The 14,091-nt window shown below is 34.0% G+C and overlaps 2 protein-coding genes across 2 annotated transcripts; both read right to left on the bottom strand.

Moving 5' to 3' along the window:
• Positions 1 to 4,099: 4,099 nt before the first annotated feature.
• On the bottom strand, positions 4,100 to 6,103 carry LOC150075487 (uncharacterized). Its single transcript, XM_090388341.1, has one exon. It carries the CDS (start codon positions 5,969 to 5,971, stop codon positions 4,463 to 4,465), a length of 1,509 nt encoding a protein of 502 aa, XP_090244467.1. The 5' UTR covers positions 5,972 to 6,103; the 3' UTR covers positions 4,100 to 4,462.
• Positions 6,104 to 11,428: 5,325 nt separating this feature from the next.
• Positions 11,429 to 12,519, bottom strand: LOC150075486 (uncharacterized). The gene has a single exon (XM_090388507.1). The coding sequence runs from the start codon at positions 12,517 to 12,519 to the stop codon at positions 11,431 to 11,433; it is 1,089 nt and encodes a 362-aa protein (XP_090244633.1). The 3' UTR covers positions 11,429 to 11,430.
• Between the last annotated feature and the right edge of the window lie 1,572 nt (positions 12,520 to 14,091).

Below are 14,091 nucleotides of genomic sequence, written 5' to 3'. Positions count from 1 at the left end.
ATATCAGGCATAGATAACAAGTTTTTTCTCCCCAGAAACTGGGGATTTTTCGTCCAGCAAAACAGGCGAATCGACCATAGAACACACAATTTACAGACACAAATACAGGTAATGTATTCAATTACGGGCAACCCTAAAATAATAATTTGAATTTTTTTATGTGAGGTTTACCGAAATTCTGTAACCATGTTAGAGCGAAACCGTGTTGTGCAAGGATTGCTGCAATTTATCAATTGTGTTTGAACGAAACCGTGTTGTAGAAGTACCGGGTTACACGGGGTTGCCTGTACTTTACAAGTTAGCTTAGGCTGTAAGTACATTTCCAGTAAACCAAGAAAATGTCAAATGACTTTTAGTTAATTACAAATTAATTAACTAAAAAACATCAATTACAAAATGATTTTAGTTAATGTTGCTTGACACTAAATCCTTGATATGTGCAACAGAGATGGCCATGGGAAAACTATAAATATGTTCTGCTTCTATGAAACACAAAAGTGTTGACCTGAATCTGTTTTTTTAATATTAAAATCTTCCTCTTTTCCAATTTTAAAATTTCATCAAAGATAATTAGTTTTCAAAATGTACTTTGCAATATTGGTTAGAAATTATTTAAAATTCATTTTTGAAAATAATTCTTACTGCTGAAATGCATTTTCTTAGCAGTTTGCATTATATGAAAAAAAACATGGCAAAATTTGGAAGTAGTGTTTGGAAGTAATAATTTTTTGTATGTTGTTTGCGCATTGCACAGAGCCCTTCCCCATTTGGGAAGGCTAAGAGCCAGCATGGGAAGGCTGTTTTCTGCCAGGGCTAAGTGGTTCTTGAAACTTCTGATTGCACCCATAACTGGAGAGTCACCGTAATGTGCAAACATACAAAAAATTATTATTAAAAATATATTAAATGCAAAAGTCAATCCACAAATATTGCATCTTTGGCTGTAGAAGTATACAGAAAAGAAATACAAAGTTGAAATTTAAATCATTTATTTAACACGGGGAAGTGCATACACTGCCCTAACATTAATATCTACACATCTTCAGTTGATTTTGATCATGTTCCTCCAAGCACATGCCATTCACAACTATAAATATTTCATCAGGAAGATAGTAGTATGATATTAAATATAAAATACGACATTCAATGGAGGTAACAGACTTCAAGCGCTGAACCAGTACGTTACTTCCTGATGCATTCCAAAATACTTCTGTCCTAGGGCATCTTCAGATGTGAATGCAGCCATCACTAGATATAACATTAAAAATAACACAACACCATACTTGTCCCTCCCTCTGCTAATACACACTGCAGTCAAAGACAAATGTCATCAACTCCAGTTAGTGATGTTGGAAACTGGACGATTATGAAAAATGTATTTTGCTTCTGGTTAGTATCTCTGTCAAACTTCTCATTCTTATGATGTCTCCACAGCCCTGGTGAAGTGTCTAAGGACTTCACCTGAAACCATTACTGCCAATAGTGTCCAATTGTTTGTCATAATGACCTCTATGCATTGTGATCTGCAGTATTCAGCTTCTTACAAACCAATTATCCAATCCAGCTGAAGAATGTCAAATGCAATGTAAACCCTTAGATAGCCATGCATATAAATAAAAAAGCTAGTTGCAGTAACAGTAAACATTAACTACTGCATCAAGTGGTAGCAAAAGAACAAGAAACATCCTTTTGAATCCCAAAAGATACTTGACACGGTCTTATCTGCTGAAAGTTAAGCCTTACAATTGTTTTGTGGAGAGGAAATTTTTGCAATGTCATTCCACACTGGAACTCTGATTTTGCAGCAAGTCATACACTGATGTCATGCCAAAAACTGTTATGTGCTAGAAAATGTGTTTCCGTCCAATTTACACTGGTCTCTGTTTGGCAGAAAGAGCAGCATGCTGTGCTTTTATCGAACATCAGCTTCATCGGCAATTCACAATAACACAAATAAATTTCAATTCATTAACAGATCTTCACCATAGTAATGTAAACATATCTGACACACTATATCTGAGAATTAATATGTGGTATGGCAGTGGTGGCTTTCCTAGCCAAGTGGTCAGGAGCTGGAGTGCAGTAGCACATGCTCTTTGAGTAGGACATATTTCATGCCCCTGAATGCTAAAAACAGCAGATCTACCAATCCACAATGGATCAACATGGCAGATTACGGTCTATCCCCCTCAACATGAATTGTTCAGGAGGCTTCTATCCTGTGGTGGATTCCTAATGGCTGCAGTTTACCTTACCTTACCATTAGGGCAATGGTCGGTGTGAAATTTTAATCAAATCTACTAAGATAAATTAAATGAAGACAATTTTGCAATATGCAAGACTTTTTATAACCCAATGCACTATTTTCTGGTCACTCACTCACTCACTCACTCACTCACTCACTCACTCACACACACACACACACACACACACACACACACACACACACACACACACACACACAAAAATGCTTTACTCATAAGGTGTCACACTATTTAATTTCTTTTATTAGGATAGGGAAACAAAGGGCTATTTCTTAAAAAACTTAAATTAAAGAAATATAACATTATTCCCGAAACTATCAAATTACAATTGCAACTAATTAAGGGTTTAAATGACACTTCCTTGAAAGACGAGTCAAATTGTTACATAAACATATGTGATCATCAGTGTGGTACATTAAGAGGGCATGAATTCATTTCTGTACTTATCTTAAATAGATTAGTAGGGGCATAGATTTAAATTGTTCACTGTGTTTTATCAAGATCATACAAAGCATAGACATGCATAGTGAAATGACATACAAAAGGTACACCAGTTATTTGTGCAGAGAAAGTAGCAGTATCATCCTGGTTCAAAGTATGTGCATTTGTGTACCCAGTCAATTAAGAATAAATAGGGCTTTTTTTTAACATTGCAATGCTCTTTTCTTCTTTGAAGACACTGAGGTTTCAAAGAATACTTTGAACCAGGTCGATACTGCTGCTTTCTCTGCATAAATTATAACTGGTATACATCATTTCACTATACACTATTTCTTGAGAAACAACAAGTGAACAATATACATCTATATGCCCCTACTAATCTATTTCAGATAACTACAGTAATGAATCCACACTGTTTTAATGCACCACACTGAAGCTCTCAAATATTTATGTAACAATTGGATATGAATTATTTTTTTCTGATTTAATCAAACCACCTCTTGGGGTGATTGAATATTACTGTCAAACCATCTGTTATGATTGAACGACTTTCTTCCGTAGACATGAAGAGAGTTTTTCAGGTGTTAAGGTTCAAAAATTTCTTCAAGCATAGTGAACGTGAGAACTGCTTTTCCTGTCAATAAATTGTACTTTTACACCATTTCATGTTGAAAATTTGTTACCATATGAGAAAAGACTGATCAATTTGCAGAATAAATGAGTGACTATCCAAACTACAATTAAGGTACTCTCCCAAATTAAAATTTTTATTTTTTAAATAACATATAGCATGAATGCATTTGCAAACTGAAAAAAAAGAGACATTTACCTTCTGTCACACGTCTTCAATTTCATTTCACAAAGGCAGTCATGCGGTGTCAATGTGAACCCCTGTTTTGAATAATTATAAAAAATTAATTTTTATTTTACCACACTGAAAATGAATATCTATTAATTATGATTTGCCAAAGCCATTTAAAAAATATATTTAATGAAAATAAACGGAACAAACTTTGTTATGGATAACAAATTATCCATAACAAAGATTTGCTCATATAGCATCTGTTAAATGCCCAACAAAAAATTCATTTCTGATAATTGATGGTATATTGAAAAAAAAAAAAAAAAAAAAACATATAACCAGTTGGAGAATTAATCAAATCCTACATGGGAGGATGTGATTTCATTTAGAAATTTAAAAACAAGAACACATTTTTTCGTTTTCTATCAATAGCAATTAGTAACAGATAGCTAAGCTCATCTGCTTATAAAAATGCAGTGATATATGACAGACAACAAAGTATTGTATTACACATGAACTAGGAGTTTTTTTTCAAATAATTACTTTAACAATTCCTTTCCAGATATAGAAACGATCCTCTGGGTATAAAGTAAAGTGTTTCAGGCTACTTGAAATGGACAATGCTTTGATACATACTTCTTAAGAAGATGGTTAATTGTTAGTATGGAGTAACAGGTGATCTTTGAAGTTACTTCGTTGAAAAAATGCCTTGGTACACATTTTGTAAGGAGGCAGTTTTTTTCATATGAAATAACAGGTCAATTTTTAGTATAAATGACTGAAAATATCCTGCTACATATCTAATGGTTTCTGTATAGTATGAACTGTCTGGCGCATTTTCAAATAACCTGACTGAGAAAATGCCTTGCCGCACATTTCACAAGAAAACAATTTCTCCTTAGTATAAACTACAAGGTGTCTTTTCAGGATGAAATGATCGCGAAAACTGTCTACCTCATATTTCACAAGCAAAAGATTTCTCCTCAGTATGAAGTAACTGGTGGGTTTTTAGAATACAAGACTGAGAAAAGGCCTTGCCACATGTTGCACAAGAAAAGGGTTTCTCCTGTCTGTGAACTAAAAGGTGTCTTTTCAAGTGACCTGATCGTGAAAACCCCCTACCACATATTTCACAACAAAAAGATTTCTCCTTAGTATGAACCAACTGGTGGGTTTTTAAATTACTAGATCGAGAAAATGTCTTGCCACATGTTTCACATGAAAATGGTTTCTCCTGAGTATGAACTAACTGGTGAGTTTTGAGACTACTACACTGAGAAAATGCTTTACCACATGTTTCACAAGAAAAATGTTTCTCCTTAGTATGAACTAACTGGTGGGTTTTTAGACTACTAGATCGAGAAAATGCCTTGCCACATGTTTCACAACAAAAAGGTTTCTCCTTAGTATGAACTGTCTGGTGGGTTTTGAGATTACCAGACCGAGAAAATGCCTTACCACATATTTCACAACGAAAAGATATCTTCTGAGTATGAACTGTCTGGTGGGTTTTTAGAATATGAGGCTGAGAAAAGGCCTTGCCACATGTTGCACAAGAAAATGGTTTCTCCTGTGTGTGAACTAAAAGGTGTTTTTTCAGGGTAGATGAGAACGAAAATCTTTTGCCACATTTTTTACATTGAAATGGTTTCTCTTCAGTATGAACTATCTTATGAGCTTTGAGTGAACTAGAATGTGAAAATGCCTTGCCACATATTTCACAACAAAATCGTTTCTCTTGAGTATGAACTAACAGGTGGGTTTTTAGTCCTGCAGGAAGAGAAAAGGCCTTGCCACAAATTTCACAAGGAAATCGTTTCCCCTGTGTATGAACTAAAATGTGTGTTTTCAGGCTAGATGAATGCGAAAATGCACTCCAGCATATTTCACATCGAAAAGATTTCTCCCCATGAACTAACTGGTGGGATTTTAACCTACGAAACAAAGAAAAGGCCTTGCCACATATTTCACAAGAAAATGGTTTCTCCTGAGTATGAACTAATAAGTGTTCTTTCAGATGATTTAAACGTGTATATGCTTTTCCGCATGTTTTGCAAGAAAATCTTTTCTCCTGATTATGCAATGACAGGTGGGTTTTTAGATTACCAGATTGAGAAAATGCCTTCCCAGATATTTCACAACAAAAAGATTTCACCCTAGTGTGAACTAACCGGTGGGTTTTTAGAATACGAGACTGAGAAAAGGCCTTGCCACAAATTTCACAAGAAAATCGTTTCCCCCGTGTATGAACTAAAAGCTGTGTTTTCATTCCAGATGACTGCGAAAATGCACTACAACATATTTCACAAAGAAATGATTTCTCACTGGTATAAACTACCTGGTGCGTCTTTAGCTTAGGAAACAAAGAAAGGGCCTTGCCACATATTTCACAAGAAAATGGTTTCTCTTGAATGTGAAAATGCCTTGCCACATATTTCACAATAAAATCATTTATCTTTAGCATGAACTAACAGATCTCTTTACAGATACATCACTTTTGAAAATGACTTGCCACATGTTTCACAGATATGAACATTTCTGTCATATGGATATGCCAATGCTCTTTTGCCCTCTTGGCCATTCATAATTCCCAGTATTATAACTTTTCTTCCTAGTAATTCTATACACTTATTACTCTTATAAATATATAAGTGTTTATATGGCACTGATGATTCTGAAGAGTTTAGAATTATTTCAGTTCACTGTATACGTTGAGGATACATACAGTGTAAAAATACTTTCTTGAATGATTTAATCTGTAGTACTATATTTTGATGATTCATACTGAGACTGTTCATTAAACATTCTGAATTAAGAGCTTACTTTTGTTGTCAATATTTAAAACACAAACACATTATCGAGGCAATATTTTTTCTCTTCTTATAGTCTTCTCCTTGCTTCTGGAAAAAAAAAAAAAAAAAAAAAACAATTTCAGCAAATTTCCTTCACTGCATTATCAACTTTTAGTGTTAATGAAGCCACAGGTTTTATTAAGTTCACACTCTAGCTATGCAATTAACAGAATTCCATTAATTATTTTTTTGAAATCAGTTGAAAATTTAAGTATCACTTTCTCCCAAATTTCTTAAAATTTTTCTGAAAAGATTGAAGCCACTGTACTAGATTGACAAAATGCCTTGCCACACATTTCACAAGAAAATAGTTTCTCCTGTGTGTGAATTAAAAGGTGTTTTTTCAGGTTAGATTACTGTAAAGACCCCCTACCCTATCATGTATTTCACAACAAAAAGGTTTCTCTCCCTTCCGGTCAAAAAACAGGTCAATGCAGAAAAGTCAGACAAAGTGTGTCCAAGGCAAGACTGAAGGCCTTAAGATGGCAGCCCCATCATCAGTCTAGGCTGTGAATGGCTGGTAACCAACTCAGCTGAAATAATAACTACTCAAAAGTCTCAAGAAAATAGAAACTGGATCGTCGATGTGGATTATGACTTGGCCTGGAAAAAGGAATTGAGATGGAAAACGAAATTAAAATTTAATTATTGGAATATAGCCTCTATTCTACATGAAAAAAAACATTAAAATAGGTGTAATAACAGAAAACAAGAAGACACAGAAGGGTACAGATGACACTGAACATTATATTTGCAGTGGAGTGAATAAAGAAGAACATGCAAAATCAGGAATCATAATATTTATCAATGTCACTTCAGAATATTTCTTACTATAAATATTGGAATGACAGAATCCTATAAGTAAGGCTGAGAATAAGTAGAGGATATCTCACAATTATTGGCTGCTATGGCTCTCAGAAAGGTAAAGAAGATAATGATCAGTTTTATGTATAGTTTCAAAGGATCAAAGATAAGATCAATCCTAATGACTATCTTCTTATAATGGGTGATATGAATGCCCGAGTGGGTAATATACCATATGGAGTTAATATAGGGATAAATGGAGAATCAATTTGTAATAAAAATGGGAAAAGATTAAGACTTCGTTATTGGTAATGAATTAAAAATTATAAATACATTTTTTAAACAAAGAATGTCACAAATTTACATAGGAAGCTAGGAATCTCAAAAGTGTAATAGATTATATTATAGACAATAGGAAAATAGCAAATATGATTATGGATGCCAGGGTATATAGAAGTTATGAAATTGAATCAGATCATTAGCTGGTAATAGGAAAGCTAAAGATGCCACCAAGATGGAAAAAATCAAATCAGAAAAATTAATTAAGTTTGACCAGAACTTTCAGAGTTACTCTATTAGAGGAAGAAAGTATTTGAACCCTTTATAAACAGAGAATAGATCAAACATCAGAAAACATCAAAGAAAGTGATGATATAGTAGTAGTAGTAGTAGTGGCACATGATGCAAGAAAGCAAGTGTAGGAGCTTATGCAGCATCAGCCAAAACAAAAAAAAAAAAAAATCACACCATTCCCTCCAAATGCCTGTCCAGTTCCTCCTTAAATTTATTTAACCTATCAACTTCCACAACGACAGATGGAAGTTTGTTCCAGCAATTAACCACCCGCTGGCTAAAGGCAAATTTCCGCACATCTATTCTACATCTGTCCTTTCTTAATTTGAACTTATGTCCCCGTAGGTTGGTAATCTGAACAAGTGGAAGGATCCCATCAGAATTCAGCGTGCTGAACCCATTCAAGGCCTTATACACCTCAATCAGATCACCGCGCAGGTGCCTAGTCTCCAGCCACTGCAATTTGCAGAACTTAAGCCTCTCTTGGTAAGAGAATCCCTTCATTCCCCTCACCAATCGTGTTGCTCTTCTCTGTACACGCTCAAGCAAATCTACATCCTTCCTAAAATGAGGCCTCCAGACCTGTACGCAGTACTCAAGGCGTGGCCTGACCATTGCCTTATACAGAGGGACAATCACCTCCTTTTCCCTGCTAGCAAAATTCCTATATATCATTGACAAAACCCCATGACCCGCCCTAGCAGCCTGTCTGCACTGCTCAGAAAACTTCATATCTGACTGCACAATTACTCCCAGGTCTTTTTCATTTTCTACCACCTTAAGTGTAGTACCACACAGTTGGTACGTTTCTCTGGGGTTACTTCTACCCATATGCAGTACTTTGCATTTGTCAAGGTTGAACTTCAGTTGCCACTTCTTAGCCCATCTGCCCAAATTATCTAGATCCTGTTGCAGTAGCACACTGCCATTACTGTCATTAACAACCCTTCCAACCTTTGTGTCATCTGCAAACTTCAACATTAAGCCTGATATACCTTCATCAATATCATTGATAAATACACAAAACAACAGTGGACCCAACACCGAACCCTGTGGGACTCCACTAATAACATTAGTCCACGAAGAGCAGCACCCATTGATTACCACCCTCTGTCTTCTCCCACTTAACCATCCTTTTATCCATTGTAGCAACTTACCCTTAATACCATTCTGCTCCAATTTGTACAGTAGTCTTCCATGCGCAACAGTGTCAAAAGCTTTCCTGAAATCCAAGTATATGATATCAAAATTATTTTTTGCATCCAGTTCCTTTGTGACCACATCATAATAACCAATCAAATTTGTCAGACAAGACTTTCCCTTAACAAACCCATGCTGTGTTTGAATTATTGCTGCAGTCTTGTCTAGATGATCCTGCAATGCATCTTTAACCAGCGACTCCATTATTTAGAAATAGAAATAGAAAAATAGAATCTGAAAAATATTCTCATTACAATAGCAAATGAATGTTTAGGAACTAAAGGCAAATGGAAAAGAAAAAGATGAATCAGGAATTGGGATAATGATATTAAAATCATTATACAGAAAAAGAAAGAAGCCTAAAAAAAATAGTTAACCCCGAATCGGTCCCATTTTTTTTTAAACAGCAAAACAATAGGAGCAGAAATTGAATATAAAAGAAAAATAACAATAGCTATAAAGGCATGTAGAAAGAAAAATGTGAGACCATCTTATATCACAAATGGAAAGGGATATATCAGTGAAAAGATCCAACTTTTATAAAATCTTAAAAAATATGAATTAAGGACATTAAAGAAAATACAGATCTCTAAATAATTAAAAAAGATACCTGGTTAGATTACTTCCAAAATTTATGGACAGAAATTGATACTAATTTGTATAATATATCAACCAAATGAAAATACAGATAGAAAATATATCTTTACAAGAATTTAAAGCTGCTTTAAGTAACAGTAAATCTGGAATGTTCAGATGAAGACAATATAAACATGGAATTAATAAAATATGCTGGTAATAATTTCCATAGATGCCTGTTAAGACTGTAATTTAGTTTGGAACCAAAAAACGAGCCCATCAAGCTGGAAGAATGCCCTTGTCATCCCTATATTTAAAAAAGGTGACAAATCTTGTTGTGAGAATTACAGGGAAATAAGCCTTCTAAATGTTGAATATAAATTATATGCACAATTATTGTAAGCAAAATTATGGAGATATATTGATCCAGCTTTATATGAAGAACAAAATGGATTTAGAAAGTGAAGATCCTGTACTGACCCAGCTTTTACAATAAAAATTTTAATAGAGAAAAACAGAATGTAATATCGAAACACATTTCGCATTTATTGATTCCAGGAACGCTTCCGATATGGTCTCTAGAGGAAGATTATGGGAAATTTTAAAACAATTAAATATCCCCAATCAATTATTAAATGGCAATAATGGATGTCTATCATAATATAGACATCCATTAATATTTATATAAATGCAGTAGTCAAAGAATGGAATACTATCAATTGTGGTTTTAAAATTGATTGAGTAACTAAATTAACTACTTTATTATTTGCAGATGATCAAATAATAATAGCTCAGAATGAAGACTAACTTCAAAGGTCAATTTTTACCTTAAATAACATTGCTAAAACATTAGAAATGGAAATTTGATTTAAGTATCTTGGATGTTATCTTTCTTATGTTGAAGAAAAAGATATAGAATTACAGTAAAGCTTTCCAATTTTTTAAAAGTTACAGGTTTAATTAAGAATATTCTAAAACCAAATAGAGTTCGAAAGCATATAAGGATAAAAGCTTACAAGGTGATAGCAAGACCCACTTTACTCTACGGAAGTGAAATGTGGACAATTAAATCAAAAGATAAGAAAAGGATTGAAAGTGCTGAAATTAAATTTATTTGCCAAACCAGTGGCTATAAATTATTAGACAAGAAGAAAAGTTCTGATTTTGCAAAGAATTAGGTATTGATTCGATAATAGATATAATCTACAAATACAGAGGGAAATGGATTAATCATTTGGGCAGGATGCACCCAGCAAGATTACCAAATATTATGAAATATCGGCCAGTTGGAAGAAGAGATCCAAGAAGTCCAAAGAAAAGATGGACTGCGACTGGAACAGGCCATCCGGCCTAAATCCTTGAAAGGATAATGAAGGTTTCTACTTGGTATGAACTAGCGGGTGAGATTTTAGAGCAGTGTTTTTCAAACTATCTGTGGTGAAGGACCAGTTTCTTTTATTTCTAATCCGTCGCAGATTGGTACTTTGTAAAATACAAATCTCGCAGACCAGAAATGGATGAATCATCAGAGACTGCCAATGTCCACAACCAATTTCAAATTTGTCGAGGACCAGTAACAAGCAGTTCACGGCCTGGCACCAGTCTGCAGACCACACTTTTAGTAGCACTGTTTTAAAGTACCAGACTGAGAAAATATATTGCCACAAAAAATGGTTTTTCCTGTGCGTGAACTAAAAGGTGAGTTTCGGGTTATTTTTGCAAAAATACCCTGCCACATATTTCACAAGAAAAAAATTTCTTGTTAGTATAAATTAACTAGTGGATTTTTAACTTCTGAAACCGAGAACAGGCTTTGCCATATGTTTCACAAGAAAATGGTTTCTCCCGTGAGTGAACTAAAAGGTGTTTTCAAACTGCATGGTTGAAAAATGCCCTACCGTATATATGTATATATATATCAACAAAAAGATTTCTCCTTAGTATGAACTAACTGGTGGGTTTTGAGATGACCAGACTGAGAAAATGCCTTGCCACATATTTCACAACAAAAAGATTTTTCCTTAGTATGAACTAACTGGTGAGTTTTAAGACTACCAGACCGACAAAATGCCTTGCTGCATATTCCACACCAAAAAGACTTCTCCTGCGTGTGAACTAAAAGGTGTCTTTTCAGGGTAGATGAAAGCGAAAATCTTTTGCCACATTTTTCACAATGAAATCGTTTCTCTTTAGTATGAACTAACATATGAGCTTTTAGTGAACTAGAATGTGAAAATGCCTTGGCACATATTTCACAACAAAATCGTTTCTCTTGAGTATGAACTAACAGGTGAGTTTTCAGTCCTCCAGGCAGAGAAAAGGCCTTGCCACACATTTCACAAGAAAATTGCTTCTCCTGTGTATGAAGCAAAAGGTGTCTTTTCAGGGTAGATGAGAGCAAAAATCCTTTTCCACATTTTTCACAATGAAATGATTTCTCTTTGGTATGAACTAAAGTGTGAGTTTTTAGCGAAGTAGAATGTGAAAATGCCTGACCACATATTTCACAACAAAATCGTTTCTCTTGGGTATGAACTATCAGGTGGGTTTTCAGTCCTCCAGGCAGAGAAAAGGCCTTGCCACACATTTCACAAGAGTATCGTTTCTCCTGTGTATGAACTAAAAGGTGTCTTTTCAGGTTAGATGACTGCGAAAATGCACTCATACATATTTCACAACGAAAAGATTTCTCTCCAGTATGAACTACCGTGTGGGTTTTTAGATTACGAAATAAAGAGAATGCCTTGCCACATATTTCACAAGAAAATGGTTTCTCCTGAGTGTGTACTAAAAGGTGTTCTTTCAAATGACTTGAGTGTGAAAATGCCTTGCCACATATTTCACAATAAAATCGTTTTTCTTTCATATGAATTAACAGATGACTTTTCAGATATCTTGATTTTGAAAATGCCTTGTGACATGTGTTACAGGAAAACTGTTTTTCATGTGTGTGAACAGTTTTGTGATATGGATATGTCAATGCTCTTTTGCTGTGTTGTCCATTCATACTTGTCAGTTTTATCAACTTTTCTTTCTGGTAACTCTAGACACTTTATTACTCTTTTAAATTTTGAATTTGGCAATGATAATTCTGAATAGTTTTGAATTATTTCAGTTCGTTGTATTTGTTGAGGATACACAGTGTGCAAAAATACTTTCTTGGTTGATTTAATCTGTAGTACTATATTCTGATGATTCATACTGAGACTGTTGATCAAACATTCTGAATTAAGAGCTTACTTTTGTTGTCAAAATTTAAAACACTATCATGGAAATATTTTTTCTCTTCTTATCGCCTTCTTGCCTGAAAAAAACAAAACAAAACATAATTTCAGCAAATTTCCTTCTGTGCACTATCAACTTTCAGTGTTAATCAAGCCAAAGGTTTTATTAAATTCATACCCTAGCTATGTAATTAATAGAAATCCATTAATTATCGTTTAAATTAGTGAAAATTTAAGTACTTTTCAAAATTGCATCTGATCAATTTTTCCCGAATTTCTTAAAATTTTTTTTTTCTTTAATAAAAATCTTTAATTCTTGAAAAGAGAAGTTCAGTACTCAATTTTGTTTATCAAGAATCACATGGGAACTTTTATTTTAAGTTCAGCAACTTAACTTAATGACTGGCAGTGATAAATGAAACACCTAGATACTTCAGAATTGGGAATCTTCAACTTTTGCGGTGTGTGTGTGTGTGTTGTGAGAAATTTATCTTCAATCCACTGGATGTAAAATACAAAACTGTAAGCTGCTGCAGCTGTCCCTGTGTATGAATAAAAAAATAAATCCATTCATATGCAGGGCTACTGGGATTCAAGGAGTTTATCACTTCACTTTAACTATTTTACTGCAGCCAAATTTCCAGCATAATGGTTTTCAATTGGCACTACATTTTTTTTGTGGGAGCATCATGTGTTAATATATTTTCAATATTATAAGATTTTTTTTTCCTGAAAAATGTCTGTAAAATTCTTTGGCATCTTATTGTCTGAATTTACACCAAATGCAAATAGCACACCAACAAGATAACTGTCTTTAGTGCTGATGTAAAGCCTATTTAAGGACTTAAGGATGTTGTGCTAAAACTCCACATTTATTTGCAAGAAAAATGATCAATGAAACCCTATTTTCCTTTAGAAAAGGTATATCTTTCAAAACATGTGAGATAAACAATGTACTTAAAGACTCAAGATGACACCATCTTGGAGAAAGTAAAAATAAGTTCATATCACATCATTAGTAATGACTAAAGTGATAGCAAGTTTTTGGGATTCTGAACATTTTGTTCAGTAAGAACTTGTTAATTTGTGATTCAGATAGATGCAATAAATTTTTTTCCAAAATCCGGGCATGCCATATTGTCTGATATATATTTTTCAATTTAGTTTACTTCATCAGAATCATAATGATAAATAAGAGAAAAAAATTGATAAATTATGCAATGCTGCAATCTCCACAATAGCAAACAAGATTTTCATATGTAAAATCTGTATAGTGTTTCATATTCTTATTATTGTTTCTACATTAATAAAAGTCTTGCAAAGCCCACATCTGGTATCAATCTCTATCTTGTTCA

Source organism: Mastigoproctus giganteus, chromosome 14 (genome assembly GCF_048544385.1).
Source record: "Mastigoproctus giganteus isolate SK-2022 chromosome 14, ASM4854438v1, whole genome shotgun sequence".
NCBI lineage: Eukaryota > Metazoa > Arthropoda > Arachnida > Uropygi > Thelyphonidae > Mastigoproctus > Mastigoproctus giganteus.
Note: the sequence above shows the minus strand (reverse complement) of the source record. Positions and strands in the feature narration are given on the sequence as shown.